This window comes from Drosophila obscura, unplaced genomic scaffold (assembly GCF_018151105.1).
Source record: "Drosophila obscura isolate BZ-5 IFL unplaced genomic scaffold, ASM1815110v1 contig_4, whole genome shotgun sequence".
Classification (NCBI taxonomy): Eukaryota; Metazoa; Arthropoda; class Insecta; order Diptera; family Drosophilidae; genus Drosophila; species Drosophila obscura.
The window spans coordinates 2,782,971-2,801,879 of record NW_024542828.1 but is presented as its reverse complement, the minus strand read 5'-3'; the positions used below and the strand labels follow the sequence as shown (position 1 = coordinate 2,801,879).

The following is an 18,909-nucleotide window of genomic DNA, read 5'->3' as shown; positions in this document are numbered from 1 at the left end:
TATGCCGCCCGCTCTATAGGGTACTCCAAATCCAATGAAAGTGTTCAATGCATTTGCGGAAAGTATTTAAAAGTTGATGGACTTGGGCCTTAGAACGAGAAAGAGCTTAGGAGTTTCGGAATCAAACGTGAAGCAGTTAGAATATCTGTATTTCAGATATAGAGGGAGAGTGCTTTACGCTGTAAGCATTCACCATTACTTACACCAGCGCCCTTCCACTTGCAACAGCTACCACTCCCACTCGGTCTCCCTCCTGCACTCTCCCACTCGCTTTTCTTTGTGGCGGCAGAACAGCTGACAGCTGAGACAAAAAGGCATGCGACAAGCAAGCCAGGCAGAAGAACCAACTAAGAAGAGAGAGAGAGAGGGACAGAGCTGGATATAAAGCGAACCGAAAGAAAGCCAACAGTCAAGGTGTATTTGGGCAAGGTGAGAGCCACTATCTCCCATTGATTTGAAGATCTTTTACTGCACATGCTCACACAGAAATGCAATTCCAGCGAAATCAGGCACAATTTCTAGGTAATACTCACCTTGTATGAATGTGCCTTGCCCGCAGCAGCTTCAGGAGCAACAGAAGAAGTGGGCGGGTCGGAGAGAGAGAGAGCAGTAGTGGCATTTGGAAACAGTTGAGTGAGCGGGTGGAGACTATAAACCATTTCGGCTGCAGTTGCTTGCTTTCTTTCCCCTCAAAAAAACCGTCAAGCAAGAAAATCTACAGTACAACTACAAATATGTACAACAACAGCAAGAGAAAAAGCTGCAAAAGCAGCAGAAGCGACAGCGACAACGAATGCGACAAGTGGCCTGACAGTTGGCAACAATTGCAAATGTCTGACATTGTTTTGTTTTTGTGGGAAGGCGCTATATTCCTTTGATTCGCGTATTTCTCGGCATTCTGGGCGGAGTGCGAAGGACTCCTCTTAATGGATTTGCATGACCACACATGCAGTATGATAGACGGCGGGGAAATGGGGTGGGTAGTGGGGTGGGTAGGGGTGCTGTAGTCATAAACATAGTTGCGTTAATCAACCAGCACTCAACACAATCAGTGGCCTCATTCAGTCTAATGGGTAGTGCAATGCGTGAGAGGAGGATGGCTTTAGCAGCCATCAGCATGAAGAGAGCGAGCGAGGAGTAACAGTCCAAATGGGTAACAGTGCAGCGTAGGGGGGGAGAGGGGGCAGCGCACTCAGGATGAAGATATGCCCTAGCAGGATACTAATCATGAAGAGAGAGAACGAGAGAGAGTCGTAGTGCAAAGAGTGTATGTGATCCGTTATGCGAGGCATGACCATAACTCTGATTGCTCATTGTTTATGATGGGCTCCGAGCTTGTGGTGGGGGGCGTTACTTACCTATGAAATTCCCTTGCCAGGTGGCGACATCGTATACTTAATTTCCTACGTATGTGTGGTGGGGGGAGTAGAGATGTTCGTGAGTGTTTCGTGCCTGAAAGGCCATGCCTATTAGGGTGTAAATTTGATGTAAATATTAATCTTGATGCATGATGACTCGTGCTTGTTTTCGCCACCCAGGCACGCTCTCATCACTAGTTGGGGGTTTTTTTTTGTGTGTGTGTAATTACATTTCATTGCTTTGTATTTGTTTATTTGTGTTGCAGTATATTTAATTTAGCTCGTGAACTGTTTACACGCTAAATGCTCGTGTGTGTGGGTGTTCCAGGTATTGCAGACTGTTGTAGGGTGTTGTAGGGTGTTGCAGGGTGTTGCAGGGTACTGCAAAATGCTATAGAATGGTGGAGGGTGGAAGTAAATAAAAGCTTAACTGCAGCCACAGCCGCCACATGCGTTGTAATTACTTGATGTAAATTTATTATGCCCTAGCTTTGAGATTACTGCCATAAAATATCACAAGGAACGAAGCAGCAGAAGGATTCGGTGAATGCATCATGGCTGGAGCTTGATTAAAGCTTCTTAAATCTCTCCCTCTCTCTCTCTCTCTCTCTCTCTTTCTGCCAGACGAATATATTTAAATTATGACAACTCAATTTGTCCCGACAAACAAGCAGCGAAGCAAACTGCGAGACGAGAAACCACTGAAAGAAGAACCCGAGCAGCATTCCCATCAATCAATCTTTATCAACTCGACGAAATTTTCCACTTGCCAGGCGTTAATAAAAACCCCAGTGAATCCAGCTCCAGCTCCAGCCACTGCTCTCCCTCTCTTCTCCCCCCCACGAATCATTACTCATTTTGGCACTCTCGCCTTATAATCAGAATAAACGCTTTTAATGACAGCTCCACCAACTGTCTGGCAGCATTCTGAGCGTTTCGATGCCACCTACCACCTACCACCTACACAGTGCGATAAAATTCATATTAGAATTTAATCGGGTGTTCAGTAATAACTGTAAAACTGTGTATTTTCTGCCGCGCGTTTGGCTTTTCCAAGTCGTATCAATAAACCCGAATGACTCTCTACTCCGTACCGTACTACTGGGTGCGCTGATCCTGATGGGAATGGAGATGGCGTCGCTTCATTCCGCATTCATTTTCAGTCATTTGCTCATCGCTCTTCCCCCCCAAAACACTTTGTGTATTATGACAATTGTGCATTGTGAGGCAAAGACAAGGACGCTCTCCTCTCCTTTTATGGGCCCCATGCTGATAAATTGATTTAAAACATTGTGTAAATATGGAGTACGAGCAGGCGCACAGCCAGAACTTCTTTAACAGGCGCACACAACATTTTATTTATTGGCATTGGCATGGCAGCAGGAAAAAAGAATGTGGAAGCAGGACCAGATAGAAACGGAAGCAGGCAGGTCTACGATTAGAAGCAAGCAATGGAAACAGAGGGGCCTATGAATAAAAACGGAAGCAGAGGAAAGGAACGCTGTGACCATGAAGACTCCCAGTACCAAATGGAAGCAAACACTGGCAGCACACAAGCGATAAGAAGTGGCCCATTGTAAGTTCAATCCGAAGCCTGTGTACCTGGCTGGACACTACTTGTAGAGCCACCCCCTTTAGAGAACCATTTAAATGGTCATTTTGGGCTATTATTGGACTTGGATATCTACCCAAATCCAGACACTGCCTCTTCAGTACAGCAATTGATTAATAGCAACAGAGGAAAATCCAACACGCTGCGTATACGTAATTTATCGGATATGCCATTGCCAAATACTAGGCTTCGGCCCAACAAGTGGTTCAGTGAGGCTTTAAAAAGTAATACAAAAAGAAAACTTTCTTAGCCGTAGCAGAGTAGGAGGCGACTGACTCTTATGAAATCATTTGGGGGAAGGCAGCTGCCTGCCGAGGAACGTGACTTTTGGATTGCCATAATTGCCAGCTGGTGGGCCCAGGACTATCCTATCGCCTGCCATGATGTGCTGATGGTGTCCATCATTAGGTGTTTATGTGCCACATGCTGGGGCAGAGATATCAGAGACTAGCAGTCGCCACTTGCTGGCTCTGGGATATCAGGGGCTACGCACCGCCACATGCTGAGGCCAAAGGATATCCTGAGGGCCATATGAAGTCATAATTTTAGATGGACTTCCCCCATCCCTTTGCTTTAGATCCTACGCTGCCAGATGACGAATGCGATTCTTTGGGTCTAGGAGGGTCCTTTATCCAGGCTGTGCGAATAATTAAATAATTTCCTGTGCAGTTACAACAAATGAACTCAACACAGACACTTCCGTCTGGGGCCGAATGTCCTTGGGCCTGGGCGCAAAACTTTTCGAGCACAGTCTTCCACTCGGACTCGTGTCCCTTGTCTGGGACTCTTGGTGCTCCATTGAATATACAAATTAAATCGCATCCGTCCCCTAACATCCTGTCAACAATTTCCTGCTCTGCTGTCGGGGTCCACTTGCAACAATCAAGTTTTTAGTTTAGTAGGCGAAAAGTTTTTAGGTTTTATTGCTCGTAAGGATGCAGCATTTTGCAGCATTTAAGCCGTTTCAGTGCACCACCAACCGTGCGACCTCACCGGATGGGGATGCGACATTCCCCGTAACCCCTGACAGCAGCCCGCTAACCCATTTAACCATCCTCTAGCCACGCTCTTGCATTGCTCGGAGCTGCCGTTGCTGAATGAGGCTCATCACGCTATAATGCCATACCTTGACTTAAGAAAATTACCAAGCTTTTCCCCATCCACCAAAACCCATTTGCTCGCTCCTCTGCTCATCAAGCCTTGATTGCTGTCTGACTACTGGTGGGTGGGTGGATGGGTGGATGGGTGCATGGGCAGTGGTTGCTGGATGTGTGTAGGTCATGCGGTTGCTGGTCATGTAATTGTCTGCCGCACACGCACTGCTCGAACCGCATTGACACTGGGGCACAGACTCCTCACGAAGTCGTTGCAGCGCATGGGAGAAGGCTTTGTCTGCGACCCAACACACAGACTTTCGACTCTGTCAGCGTTGAGCAGGGCTGGGACAGTCTGTTTAGGGAGCTCAGACTGCAGTGCAGTGAGTGCCTGGCAAGCCTCTGATGTCATTATACTCTATCATGGGAGATGGTACGATTATTCTGATTAAAAGCTTGCTAACTGTAGAAAGAAGTGGCTAACAATTGTGTAGGTATTCTTTGTTTATCAATTAGTAGTTCACTTTTCAATGTTCAAGGCATTAAATGTTGGATTTCCTCTTTGATTTATAGATGTCATAGAAACCATACTTAGATTAAGGTATCCAATGCATTTGTTAGGGTATTTCACAATTCGTTTTCCCCATAAAATTATCCAAGAGATGGAATTTTCGTTTTGGCTTTGGCTTTTCTGGCCAAAGTCTGGCCTTAGATTTTTGAGGGCATCGAGTGGCAGGTGGCTCTGGTCAGTCCTGTTGTCCCACTCAGTGCTGGTCAATCTTTACGGAAACAATTAGGAGGCATTTGATTGTTGTCCGGAGTTCCACATCCAAGCAGAGCTTGTGCACTTTAAGTGGAATGAGGGAATCAGCCTAATTTGGCTTTAAAGGGCAGAAAACGGAAATCAGAAAGCAGAAGGCAGACAGATGATGTCAATGCTGTATGTTGACCGAGCGACCGATCCAACAAACGATTTCAATTAAAACGCGAAATCCACTTAATTTTGAATGACAATTAGTGTTGGCTACCGCTGGGTGTGGGTAGGGTAGGTTTGGGGGTGTGTGTGTGTGTAGAAAACTCTCTATAATGACTAAATGACTGACAAAATCAGCAACAAATCACGACAAGCCAACAAGGCAACACAGCAACGTCAACAACAAATCAGACAAATTGCATTAAAAATTCCATGCCACTCGAATGTCCACCCACCCCCTCCCCACTGGCTATCACTCTCTCTCCCACTCTTCCACTCTCTATCTAGCTTTCTATCTATCTCTTTTTTCTGTGTTGACAGACAGCTACATGGACTGGGTAGAAAGGGGTGTTTGGGGTGTTTGTGGTGGGGTGTGGTGGGGTGCTGGCGCAGTGGGTAAGTGAGCGATTAGTGTCGCATCGGTCTGGGCCAAATGTCCATTAACGATAGCCATGACGTCGACAACAAATCAAATCAAATCAAATGTACTTTAACACGCTCTAGACCCAAGTATTTAGGCGATGGCTTAAAAAAAGAGGAGCTAGTGTAAACGGGGGATAGAAAGAGCAGAGGAAAATCAGAGAAAAACCAAAATCCAAAACAGCAAAAATGGAAAATGGCTCGACTCCCCCCCCCCACACACACCGTTTGTTCGAGTCTGAGCTTGACAATGAGTGCTCACTCACTCACTATCTCTATCGCTTCGCTTCGCATCTCCCTCTCTCTCACTGAGCCTTCCACGATGGCCGCTTCCGTTTCCGTTTTAAGTGCTGGGAAATTGAGGTGCTGCTGCGGAAAGGGGGTGGACGGGGACGGGGACGGGGACGGGTGTGCTCCATCAAGTGGCAGCAAAGGCTTCGCTTTCTCGTTAGTTACAAGTTCCATGGAGTGCCACAGCGACTCCGAGCAATTGATAAGAGCTGGACAAATGTTTGGCCAAGTGTGCGACAATTTTAATTTGCTGTGTTTTCAGCCATTTTTTCTGCACCCCTATCCACCCCCAACCCCACTTCCTGTTCCTCTTCCTGTTCCTGTTCCTGTTGATTGGCGCCCATGCACTTAACCAAAACGTTTAAGCCGTAAATCGTTGTCTCTGCTTCCGCTGTCGAGGCGGAAGTCCAACATTTAATTACGTGCAGTTGAATCAAGGCATATCCTCATCCTCCTGCCGATCGTAATAGACATCACATCAAGTATACGCCATGAGGCACGAATTGCAAATGAACTCAACTGAATGGCGAGCGAAACAGATGGATGCAAATGCCCATTGCAGCTGTACGTGACAAGTCATCCAGAAACTGGGTTAATTTCGCCTCGCGACTTTATTGCATTCAAAATGGAGTGCAACTATAACCAATAGAGCGGAAGTCCCCCCTCCCACTGAGAGACAGAGAGAGAGAGAGAGATAGAGAGAGAGAGTGAGCGAGAGTGAGCTCCACATATCATGAGCAGCCATGAGAATGGCATCGCAATTCAGGAGATCAATCGTGCGTGGAGTTTTTAGCCCTGGACAAGGCGCAAAAGTTGCCAATGGACTACGACGACAGCTGCTTGCCCAATGGCCGCAACGTAATCTAATAGCCATGTGGCATTGGGGTCCGGGTGCACTCCTGCAGAGTCCGGAGTGCCTCCGGTACAATATGGTGCCTCTGCTGGTCAATGCCTGGTCAGTGCCTCTGCTCCTGTTCAGTCCTGTCCCATTCCTCTCATCGTCTGTGGCCATCCTGCAGCTAATGCAGCTGTTAGTGCCGCTGCACCACACCCATTCGCTCCATGCCGCATGACTCGCGAGAATTATTTCTGACCGCATTCGGAGTGTCCCAGCATGTTTGTGCTCCATGGCGGCAAAAGAATTTCCCGGCCAGCAAAAGGCAGTAAAAATATGTTTGAAAAAAGTGGCAGAACTTTAAGAGCAGCCATTGATGATTGAAAATAAATAGAAATTTGTATCCAACTTATTTCTTAGACCCGCATTTATTCTTAAGCACTTAATGTACTTTTTCCATTTCCCTCAGGTACGCTTAGAGCCGCTCAGAACTCTAATTTTTCCGGGGCTCATCCGTATCCGGCGAATTAATTGATTCAGATACGGATCAGGGCAGGCCAAGGACCTCAAGCCGGCTTCGGTTTGGATTTATGGGTCTTCCCCTGGCGACGAATTGCAGCGAACTTTGTCAACGTTGCGTATACGCCGCATGGGCCGGGGCTTGGCCTCTCCCTGAAAAGGGGAAATTAGTCAACATTTTGATGTCGTACCAGAGAGTCCTACCTGACTTTTGTTTATGGCACCGACCGGAGCAATTTATGGCCGGCCATCTGGACTGCGTCTAATGACATAATTGGAGGCCATGGGAAAGTGTGGCATGGGAATGTGTTGCTCTGCAGCTTAAGTTGCAACAAGACTGAGCAGACACTTTTGAGTCTGCAATTAATTTACGATATTTTTCGGAGGTTTGACTTCAGTCTGGGTGCCGTGGCCGTGCCACACTTTGCAGCCAATTGGGCGTAAGGTACGGGGTGAGTGAGTGAGTGAGTGAGTGTGGTGCTCGCCTGCCAGCTGCCACAAAACTCTGGGCATATGTTGCCGCAAATTATTGCCACATTTGCTGGCAGCCGCAGTCAAGTTGAAAGCTGTTTAAGCATCGCCCTGAAAATTTGCTTGAGCGTCGCATCATTTATTTTGAATTGAATTTAAGGGGAAGTCGAGAGCCAGAATTCGACCTGCAGCATGGCTGCTGCTGCCTCCATTTCACTTTGCAGTGGGCCCAATGCCAAGATGTGTGCAATGTCCTGGTTCCTGGCTAGTAGCTCCTGGCTCCTGCTTCAGCTACTGGCTCCTCCTGCTGTCCGCCCCTGGATCAACATTTCTCCTTTGTCTGCTTACCACAGTGGGGGCGGGGTACAGAGAGAGAGTGAGAGAACAGAGACTCTTCAGAGATTTCAACGGTTTTTGCCGCAGCTGGTGCTTCTTTTGTGCTGCACTTGCCTAATCCTCACGGTTGGTCGCTATTTTCATTTTCCATGCCGCATATCGGGGCACCGAGCACCACCAGCACCCCCAGCAGCAGCATCAGCAGCACCAGCCATGTGTTTTAGGAAGCTTAATATGCTGCAAGTAGATTAATTACACTCTGCCAAGGCTATGGTTGCCTCGTATATGAAGGATCCCTGCTTTAATGGGTTATTTTTTCGGACAGGAAAAGGAAATGATAGCTGAGGTATTGCCTTATTTCATGCGCCATTGCATGAGTTTCCTATTGATAAAAGAAACAGAACAGAAACAGAATGAAAGGCACTGTAAGAAAAATTCTAAACAAATAAATTAGAAGAACATTTTCTATGGTTTCGCTTTAGATATTTAAATACGTAAAAGTACTTCGGGAGCTGGTTTTTCCGCCAGTGTACTCTCCAAAGATATGTTCCTTGGAATGCTCCAAATGAATTTAGAGCAATTTTCAATTATTGCACAATCGAAGCGTAAATAAGTTGTAAATCATCAATTACCCGACAAAAAGAAGGCATCTTACCAGAGAACATAGATACAAACACCCACACACACACACACACACCGACAGGCACACCCACACAGACAGTTGCAATTGCCAAGAAATCGCCCAAAAGCGGATACGTGTCCTATCGCTGCTCGAAAAACCAACAGAGAGGCAGAGAGAGAGAAGGAGAGAGAGAGGAGGAGAGCTTTTGAGCTGGCCAGACACAATGGGCAATCGTAAAAATAGCAACTAACAATCCAAAAAGTAAAAGACCGAGTACTCCCCATACTGAGACTCGGCTACAGACTCGTGAACAGGCGATAAGCAGAGTCGAGGAAGTGCCTTGGATTCAGGCAGTGAAAACCTTAAGTAGATAGATATAGAAATGTCTCAACCCCCCCTCCCATCCACTCTATACCATCGCTTGGAATCCGATGGCATGTGATTTATGTGGTAAATAAAAGAAGAACAAGAACTAAAACAGGAATCAAAGCGAGTGCTCTCTCTGTCTCAGATAGGGGCCTCTCAGCAGCAGCAGTAGCAGCAGCTGCAACATGCAATTGCAACAAGCAGCAGGCGGCATGCAGCAAAGACAAAAGCAAATGAAGACATAGGAGGAGGAGGCAGCAGGCAGGAGGCAGGAGGCAGGCAGTGGCAAAGACACAGAGGCAGAGGCAGAGACAGAGACAGACAGAAGGCAGACGAGACGTTGTAAAAGTTTTTAATATTATTTCAAGTCTGAAAATGAGGGCAATCAGCAAGTGCAATTGTCGTCGAGCGGCTGGCATAACAAAAGAAAACGTTTTTTGAGGAGATTGGGTTGGACTGTGACTGTACCCCCACTGGGGAATCAGCGAAGGAACCGAACCGAACAGAACAAAGGCGTCATCCGAAAGTAGGAGGCTTTTGGTAGCTCTGCCCCGCCTGTCAACGCCAATGCCAAATGATGCATTCCAAAAGGAAGGAAGCAACCAGACAGAACAGGTAAGGAAGGGGGTGTGGACTCAAAGGTTGGGAATCAAAGGTGCATAAAGGAGGGTGGTATATGTATATGTTGCCGCAATGGAGAGAACAAACAAGAGTGCCAAAAGGTAAGGCCAAAGACAAAGCAAAGAGTGGGGCCAGAAGTGGACTAGAAGGTAGCTTTGGAGTTAAGGTACATATAGAAAGCATGGCTTACAAGTAAGTAAACGATGTAGTTTCAATTAAGGATGTGCAGGGAAGTGGCTGCCACAGAGAGAAAGGAAAATGCAGCCAAGTGACTGCCACAGTGAGAAGGAAAGGATAAGCAAAGAGACAGAGCTACTCTGTGAAGCAAAAAGCGGAAGGCGAGCTACTCTCGGGACCAGCACTAGTAAGGAATACGGAAGGCATACGGGAGAAGTCATTCAGTTTCGCTAAAAAGATGGATTATGCGACCATCAGAGCGAACAGGATGCAACAGCACACTGCTCTGGCCCAATCAGCCTGAAATGAGGGATAGTCTCCCCACATGTCCTGTAATGTTCACTTGGGAACGTGAGAAAGGAACAACCCTGCGTCAAACTGAACTTGTACCACTAACCCAGTTAGCCCCGCAAACGGGAACGATGGGAACGAAGGGTAGGTATAGGCGACACTCTGGTGCATTTCTGGGCCCCCGCACAATGCGCATCCTGTTGCGAAAGGACGAACACGCTCCCAAACACGAACACACACGATTGGAAACGAAGAGAAGCGGAACAAAAACGAACAAATCCGAACGGAAACGAACGGAAATGAACATCGAGTGGAAACGAACATAAATTGGAACAGCGGTTCGATGAGGTTTGAGCGGAATTTCCATACAATTCGTTGAATGTTGAAGCAATAAATGAATGTTGCCAGACGTATTACGGTTCTGCAGGTCTGGCTGTCTGCTGTCGGAGAAACATGTACATTGTACAATAAAATGGCTTATCACTAGGGGAGTCGAACTGTTATCAATTTAACAGCGGCACGTTTTCGTGGGGCCACTTCAGGGTTTTGCTCATGGGCTCTGCTGGGGGGGGTCCATCAGTGGAGGAACAACCTCAATCCGATTATCATGCCGTCCCCTCTGAGCGAAGCAATAGGGTGCACTTGCACCTGCCTCTGTCTGTCGCTAATCTGGTTGCTGCTCAGCCTGATCAATGCGTTCCTGGAGTTTCTGCAGATGGCTGTGCCGCTGCATTTGGTGCGGCAACGTGAAATGGAGGATGCAGAGCAGCACTTAGCCGGCGAGTGTACACTGGCAGCTATAAGTATACGCATGATTGCTTTTTGATCAGACTCATTTTGTAATTAAGCCAAAGACTGGAACAATAGGGAACGGATAATACAGAAAAATCATCATAATGATTATTGATTGAAGAGTAGAATATAAAATGCGAGATTAGTGTGATTTAAAAGCAATAAAAGAATGTACATTAATTAATTTGATATGTGATACAATTTTCTTTATTTATACATAATTGTTAACACTTGTAGGTACATACATACATATGTGGTAAGTGTATTGTTGTGTTCAAAGAATACTTTGTAGCTCATATCTTCCTATATTTTTGTCTGAAAGTTTGGTCTTAATTTAATTTATTTATTTTGCATTTCCCTGCCAGCCAACAATTTCAATTTCCCATTAAAATTCTCCCACACACACACACGCACACACACACAACAGAATTGCAGACAATTTTAATTAAAAATTCATTTTGTGGCAGAAGCCGAGAAAAAGGTGTCATCTACATTTTTGGACAGCTTCTGCCGCTTATCTACTGTTGACATACCTCTTGTCTTTATGGCCAAGACTTTCTTGTGGCCATAAATTTCATTTGATATTTCTATCAACGTGCAATGCAATGTTGTGGCCAGCCAGAAAAAAAGAAGAGGCAAAGGTGATTCTGTTGCACAGTTTTGTGGCAGTTGAAAGTTAGGAGTTTTATTTTTTGTGTGCGCTTTTTGTTCGATTTCTTTTTCTTTGAAATGTTGTTTCGATTTTCTTTCCTTTAACTTGAGTTTCTGTTTCGGTAATATTTCATTGGATGTTGCCTTCGAGGCTGGAATTTATTCATTTGCATAATTCTCTTGTTTACAATTTGTGTGCCACAGAAAAGAGAGTGAAAAGCGATTGACTTAAATGAAGTTACAACTTGGCAGGCAGCACCCGACGAGGCAGCAACAGCAGCACCAGCAGCAGCAGCAGCTAAGTGACTGCAACTGTTGCAAAATAAGAAAATTTATAATATTCAATTTATATGCATTTTTATTCTGTGAGTGAACAACAAGTAGTTCTTGGCCAAGAACTGCAACTTGCCTAAGCTGATAATCCCAGATTTCAAGGCGCCAACAGCTGCACCCACTCACTCAGCAGATCCCCCCCCCCCCACCAATCCTTAAGCTCCTCCCGCTGCTTTTCTTTCGTTGTGATTAATGAGATTTGTCACTGGCTTCATTTGTATTTTCCATGCCGTTGACTTGGCCCTAGGCACCAGAATGTTCATAGAATGAAGCCAACAACTGACTGACATGCATATAAATTTCATAAATGCTAGGGAAAGAGAGAGAGAGATAGGGAGAGGAGGGCTCCTGCAATTGCACAGTACCACCCCCACCTCCGCACCACTCTTTGGGAAAAAGCTAAAGACTGGCAAACAGCAGCTGGCGTGGCAAATTTGCATTTTCATTATTTTCAACTCAATTTTCAAAATGAAAATCAACAAAAACAGAAGGAAAGTCGCTTAGCCGTGGCTCCTCGCCTTATTATAATACGCATAAAAATAAAGGCCGACGACTCTGCAAAAGACCAAAAGCAAGTCCCTCTACTCTCCATAACTAAGTGGCACATTAAATTTACCCGAGCCTATAATTCATTTGTTAAGCCGTGCCTCCAGTGCCAGGGCCAGTGCCAGTGCCAGTTTTGGTTTCAGTCTCAGTCCATCGCTGGCCAAGATTATCATTGGCGGCTGGGAATGGGAACCAAGAAAAGCTCACATTTATGGTACCCTCCAAAGAGGGGATGCTACAATACGGTTGGAGAGTTTGCACCGATCAGAGGCAAGCAGTTTCTACTCTATAATGTATGATGAAGATTATAAGTGGGAGATAGCTGTATGAAGATTAATCTTTGCCGCTATCCAGTATAAGGAATACTGGACAGATATTACTAGGATATTTCCTAGAAAGGGTATCTAAAGTTGCGGCTCTGGGCTGTGCATTTTGCATCCATTTTGTTTTGCTTTTTTATTATTATTTTTATTTTTAGTGAATTTGTAGCTGCACTTTTGGTGGAGCCTTCGAGCTCCATTTCGTCTCGTCTCGGGCCTTGGGTGAGTTATGGGTGGCAATAAATTTATATGACATATAAATGTAAATAATTGAGCAGCGCGGAGCCGCCGTCTAGAGTTGTCACAGCCGTGAAGTTGGGTCGGTTAAGGGGGGCGGCTGCCAGGGTTGGTTCCAGGGCGCCTTGTTGACTCCGTGATTGATGCTGGACCTCACATCCGGCAAACAGTGCTCATCCTACTGCTGCCTCCAACAAGGAGGGGGCACTCATGCTCATCCTCTCCAGCTTCAATGGGGTGGTGGTCACATACAGCGCCCTCCTTCTGCTCCCATCGTTGGCTCGGCTCCCATTAAATCCCCTTAATGGCCATTTTGGGTCAAACATTTAATTTAAAGTTTTATTGCATTTTATTTGAACTTTTGATACCGGGCAGCGGAACTCCAGCTCAAACAGTGAGCGGATATGTGGGGAAGGGCGATGTCATGTCTATTTTCAGTTTCTTGATCACATAGTTGATCTGATCCTGGCTCTTCAGAGCGTAAGCCTGGAAGGGCAGCACATTGAAGCGACTGATCCGATTGCCAGAGATGTTCATGAGGAAATTGTAGTAGCTGGGACGTAGGCTACGCGCCTCCAGGATGGCCGCGTGAAAGAGCACGCCCGTGAAGAAGCCATACATGATCATATTAAAGTGTGGCACTTCCGGCAGCTTGCCCTCGGCAATGCCCCAGTTGTACAGCAGCTGGAGGGCCTTCCACATCAGATACATGGCCACCGTGGTGTTGGGGAACCGGAGCAGTCCAATGGAGCCAATCAAGCCAGCGGGAATGGCAAAGAGTGCGTTGTCATGGCCGCAGGTGTGTCGCAGGCCACAGGAAATTGTCTGTGGAGATGGAAAATCAGAGTCAGAAGCGCCTCTTTCGAGTGTCGAAGTCCTACACACCTTGTAGAGCAGTGAGAAGCTACCCAGAGCCAGCCCCAGCTGTAGGGAACCCTTGTTGAAGATCTGTTTGCGCCACTGCATCTTCATCTTAACAATCTTGGTTATGTTGAGCAGTAGCTTCAGTCCAACCTGCAGACCCAGGCCGCCCAGGAATGGCTTCAATGCTCCGTAGAGAGCATACGGAGCACAGCCCTGTCGATGTGGGCAGCTGGGATGCTTGGCGGTCTTCAGGCGATCGTACACCTGCACATAGGCGTAAATACTTTGGAAGTTCAAAGGCCGCTGGCGGGAGCTTTGTGTGGTGGTGACAGTTGGGGTCTTGAGCGGACCCTCCTCCTCCTTGCCCAGAATCACACTCAGGCCCTTGAAGGTGGCATCCTTGGCCACCGTTTTGTGGAGCCCCACGCGGTAAAGGTACATCAGAGCGGTGATGCTCAGGCCCATGACGAGCACCTGGCCATTGGGAAGGGAGCGCACCAAACCCCTCGACTCGAGCATCTTCCACACGGTCTCGATGCCCACATTTGCCACGTACAAGGCCAGTGGAGTACGACGCTCCGGCCGCTCGATGGCAATGGAAGCCCAGCTGGCCAGGAAGGAGGGAAAAAATGCCACCGTTGAGAAGTAGAAGCGACCCAGCAGCTGTCGGAATAGGCACACGCAAAAGACGAAGAGCCCACCGTTCATGGAGAGGAAGGCAGTCGACTGAAGGATGCCAGTAAGAGTGCGCCAAAGGTCCTGCAGCCTAGGCACACGCATCCTCATGATCAAGGCGAGCTGTAGAATTCAATATATATCTTATAAATTTTATAATATCTTGGAATTTCTTGTTACGCACCAAATACACCGTGGAGTAGGTGCGAAAACTAGGCGCAATCTCAGCCAGCATCATGCCAGCTGACGCAGCGGCACAACTGGAGGTCCATGGATGCCCGTACGTGTGGCAGCTGCACTCGATGGCTGCTTCGAGAAGTTTACTTTGGGCTGCCATTGTTGGGGCCTTGAATATTGGATTATGCTTGCTGAATTATGATTATCGTATTGTCCAAGAATTGGGCAGAAGATGATAAAGCTTATCGGCTGTTCAGCTGCTCGACGGAATGCTCGTATCGCTCAAAGTTCAAATATTGCCACCCAATTGGAACCTGGAAAGCGCCCACTTAATCTCAGTTTTCCCAAAATGTTTTATCCACTCTTTGTAATGCGGAGCAATCCCATAAAACAACCCGTTGATTTGTAGCCAGAGATCAGTGGTGTAGTTTCCACTTTGTTTTGTAATTTCCACCTCAGGTTTAAGTTTCTCACGTTTGGGCCCGTTCAGCCATTCAAATACTACTGATTGGGTCCGTGGGGACGCACTTTAGCAGCTCCATTGAATTCGTTTATCAAACAATTTCGGGCTCTTCTCTGGCGTACGGCACGGCAAGTGTGTGCCTGAAGTGCGTCTAATACCAATGCTTATCGACAGAACGAGCAAACGAACGGAATGAAGCTCTTGCCTCCATGCCTGGTGCTTGCTCGGTCTTATGGCAGCTACGTCATCGGCTGGGGGTGTTTGCTTATCAATATTTAAGAGAAATATAACGAAGGGAGTCCACTCTTCATTATTGGAAGCCAACGTAGTGTTTATTTGTATACCCCGTAGTCGGAATGTAGTGGGCTATTTGGGCGGAACGAACATATTGAGATTATCATTATAGACTGCTAACATTCCCATTATCCATATTAAAACTCTAGAACGGCTGCTGTGGTTTGCTGAGACGGAATGCAAGACGATCAACTGAAGATAACGGAAAAGGAATATTGGGTATGCTATACCCTCCATTTATCGCTAAGAATAAATTCATATTAAACGTAGAGCATGCAACCACAATCTGCCACAGTGAAGCGTGGCCGTGCCGCTATAAATAAGTACATACTCGTTAATCTTAGTTAGACATAAGTTTTTATTGAAAACTGGTACCAAAAAAACAGTCGAAAATAATTTACAGTGCACCCCCCTTCCCGACAAGTGATAACATCGCTTAGCTTAGTGATCCGTGTGGCAAAGAACTGAAACGTTGAACGTACAGCACAGAGACACACCCAGAGAGATGGATAGTTAGAGAGACTCTTAGATATATACACGCCTGTAATATGTACTCGCAATATGGATATGGAGAGGCGCGTCCAGCGCCTGGCTGACACATGAAACTGAATGTACAAATAGGTTGTATAGATGGTTGGCTATCTGCTTAAGAAGCAAACGGGAACGCTGGGAGTATTGACTTCTCGACAATTTTCAATGACTTGATGGTGTCCATCGCCTGTTGCTGTGTGCTGAGACCGAACACATCGAAGGCGCTTAGATTAAAGCGGCTCAGTCTGTGGGAGAACGAATAATCAATATATCAATTTGAATGCTGACAAAGCAGTAAGTGGAGCGAGCTGATACGCACCTATCTCCCGAAATGGCTTGCAGAAACTTGTAGTAGCTGGGGCGCAGAGCCTTTGGCTCTACAATGCCCGCATGGAAGAGCACGGCCGTGAAGAATGAGTAAAGGTAGAGCATAAAATTGGGTACGACTGGTACGATGCCCTTCGCCTGGCCAATCGAACAGAGTATCTGCGAGGGAAGATAAAAAGCGATGCAACTGGATGTCAAAGCAATGATCACTTCTTTGCTCAGCTCACCTGCAGAGCCTTCCACATGACATACAGAGCCACTGTGTTGTCTGGATACTTGGTGAAGGCCAAGGAAGCCACCAGACCAGCGGGAATGGCGAACATGGCATCATCTCTATTGAAGCTATGGCGTAGCAGACAGGAAAGAGACTGAAAAGGAAACACATAAATGACACTCAGCAACCAGAAACTGAATCGGCAAACACTCACCTTATAGAGAAAAGAGAAGCTGCCCATAAAGATGCCCAACGGCAAGATGCTGCGATCAAAGATGTGCTTCTTCCATTTCATTTTGCCACTGGCTATCTTGCTGACATTCATCACCAGCTTGAGGGCCACCTGGAGAACAACGCCACCCACAAATGGCTTGATGCCGCCACTGATGGAGTAGACAATGCAGCTCTGTTTGTGACGGCAGCTGGAGTGCTTGGCTTGTAGGAGATTGCTGTAGACGCGCACCCAATCGGAGACGGTCGAGAAGCTGACGCTGGGACGGTGTCGCGGCGGAGCTGGCTGCTCGCCGGGCAATGTCTCCTCATCGTTGACTATTGGTCCGGCCTCCTCCTTGCCCACGAAATGGCGCAGAATGTTAAAGATCGAGTCTTCGGTTTTTCCACGTCGGTATATATACAGCAGGGCCGACATGCTCAGTCCAAAAATGAACGTCTGACCGTTTGGAATGGACCGCACCCAGCCGCGGGATTCGGCCATCTTCCAGAGCGCCTCCGTAGCCACGTTGGCTACATACAAAGTTAGAAGCGGACGACGGGCTGGACGCTCCACAAGAATGGCCGTGAACGAGGCCAATAAGCAGGGCACAAAGGCCACTGTGGTGAAGTGATAGCGCCCGAGCATGTGCCGGAGCAAGCAATTGTACAGAATGAAGGTGTACGCGTTGGTCACCAGGAAAGCCGTCGACTGTATAATGCCCAAAAGGGTGCGCTTGAGATCAGTCATGGTGGGTATACGATTGCGCATCAGCAAGGACAAGGCATAGACCACTGTGTAGACGCGTAGACAGTAGGGCGTGGCCGAGAGCAATATCCCGGCGGTGGCATTCGCACAATGATCGGTCCATGGGTGCTGGAAATCCTTGCAGCTGATGCACAGTGGGTCCAATAGCTTGCTCTGTCCCGCCATAATCCAATCCGATGTTTATCTTTGCGTGTCTGGAAATAAAATAACCACAAATTAGTCACTGATCGACCGTATGTGCTGGAGTGCTGTTCCAAGTCCAAGATTGATTTTGTAACCTTTAATCTTATCTATATGCGCCGACCACCGAGTGGTTGAATCTTTTATTTGGGGCTCTTCGTGTGGTTGCTATGAGAACATGGAAATTACTACGGAATAAATGTAGATTTAGCTGGGCTCGAGTGTAGACTGCTGCTACTGCTGGCCAGGCCAGAACTGAAACCAGTAGCTGGCGCAGTTGGCCTGGACTGCAGTGTTTTGCTCGGGTATCTGTGGACATTTATTACTGTCTATCGATAAGATACATTCAAGATTAGTGGATTGACCAGGCCAAGGAACAAAGGCCATAGCAGACACCCTGTATGAGGATTACAGCCACAACTGGGTGGGGGGCGACTATATTTTACGGCACAACTGGCGCCTGCAATATTCCAGCTGTTGCAACTGTTTTGGCCAGCTCATTTACATATGTTTATGGAGTAAAGTGACGATTAAATATGCTACTAAATAATCTAATCTACATGAGAAATGAAGCCACAACTGGCTTTGAAAGCTATTTTGCCCGCTAACTATGCATCTATAATGGGTTTGTTTTCTTTCAGAGTGATATGACGATCCCCGGTCAAGACCTTTGGCCAGGCCCAGGCGGTGATAAGGTGCTCAGAGTGCTGAGTGCTGAGTGCTCTAAATGTCGGCAATTTACTCTGTTCTGTTCAAGTTGTACTCACGTCTCAACTGTTATTACTTGACTGGGGTAACAGGCAATAATAAAGCAATTGCTAGTTAATCGCAGATTTGTGCGCTCTCTCTTCTGCCTCTGTCCCCTCACAATTGTTGCTTTAAAAATGAATTTAAATTAGTTTTACTGCTGCTGCTGCTACGGCGGCGACGACGACGACGACGTTTCGGTTTTTGGCGATTTTTTTAGTTTGCTGTCAAAATTAAGATTCCATGACGCACTTCGGTTGCTCTGTTTCCACACACGACTACAGCACTAAGCGCGTGGCAGCTACTGCACTTTGCCTATAAGCCAACTTTAATTGTTATAGTTTATCGGTTTAATTATAATTTCAGTTCCAGCATCCGTAAATGTCCACAACAACAACAACAACAACAAGTGGTCGCCGGGGCGCGGTGTCGCGTCTGCTTCTCGGCCAGCAGATGCGGCTGCTGCGGCAGCATTAACTAATCTAACTATTGCAACAGTTGCAACATTTCTCCAGGCCCCACGCAATGTTTTATCAGAGATTTAACAAAATGTTTTGAGATTATTTCGCGTGTAAACAAAGACCAGTGCGACT

At 46.9% G+C, this 18,909-nt stretch overlaps 3 protein-coding genes across 4 annotated transcripts; 1 reads left to right on the top strand and 2 right to left on the bottom strand.

The window, feature by feature from the left end:
• The first annotated feature begins 10,576 nt into the window (after window positions 1-10,576).
• On the top strand, window positions 10,577-10,935 carry LOC111072614. Its single transcript, XM_022364598.2, has one exon. It carries the CDS (start codon window positions 10,594-10,596, stop codon window positions 10,810-10,812), a length of 219 nt encoding a protein of 72 aa, XP_022220290.2. The 5' UTR covers window positions 10,577-10,593; the 3' UTR covers window positions 10,813-10,935.
• Window positions 10,936-13,193: 2,258 nt separating this feature from the next.
• Window positions 13,194-15,097, bottom strand: LOC111072588 (transmembrane protein 135-like). Its single transcript, XM_022364550.2, has 3 exons — window positions 14,589-15,097; window positions 13,751-14,527; window positions 13,194-13,690 (listed from the first exon to the last, which is right to left on the bottom strand). Exons 1-3 carry the CDS (start codon window positions 14,739-14,741, stop codon window positions 13,253-13,255), a joined length of 1,368 nt encoding a protein of 455 aa, XP_022220242.2. The 5' UTR covers window positions 14,742-15,097; the 3' UTR covers window positions 13,194-13,252.
• A 581-nt stretch (window positions 15,098-15,678) lies between these two features.
• Window positions 15,679-18,909, bottom strand: LOC111072574 (transmembrane protein 135). 2 transcript variants are annotated; one of them, XM_022364529.2, is made up of 5 exons: window positions 18,337-18,909; window positions 16,625-17,583; window positions 16,424-16,564; window positions 16,189-16,355; window positions 15,679-16,114 (listed from the first exon to the last, which is right to left on the bottom strand). In XM_022364529.2, the coding sequence occupies exons 2-5, from the start codon at window positions 17,552-17,554 to the stop codon at window positions 15,985-15,987; spliced, it is 1,368 nt and encodes a 455-aa protein (XP_022220221.2). In that variant the 5' UTR covers window positions 17,555-17,583; window positions 18,337-18,909; the 3' UTR covers window positions 15,679-15,984. The 2 variants fall into 2 exon arrangements, with proteins under 2 accessions (XP_022220221.2, XP_022220229.2); XM_022364537.2 differs by lacking the exon at window positions 18,337-18,909 and adding an exon at window positions 17,668-17,812.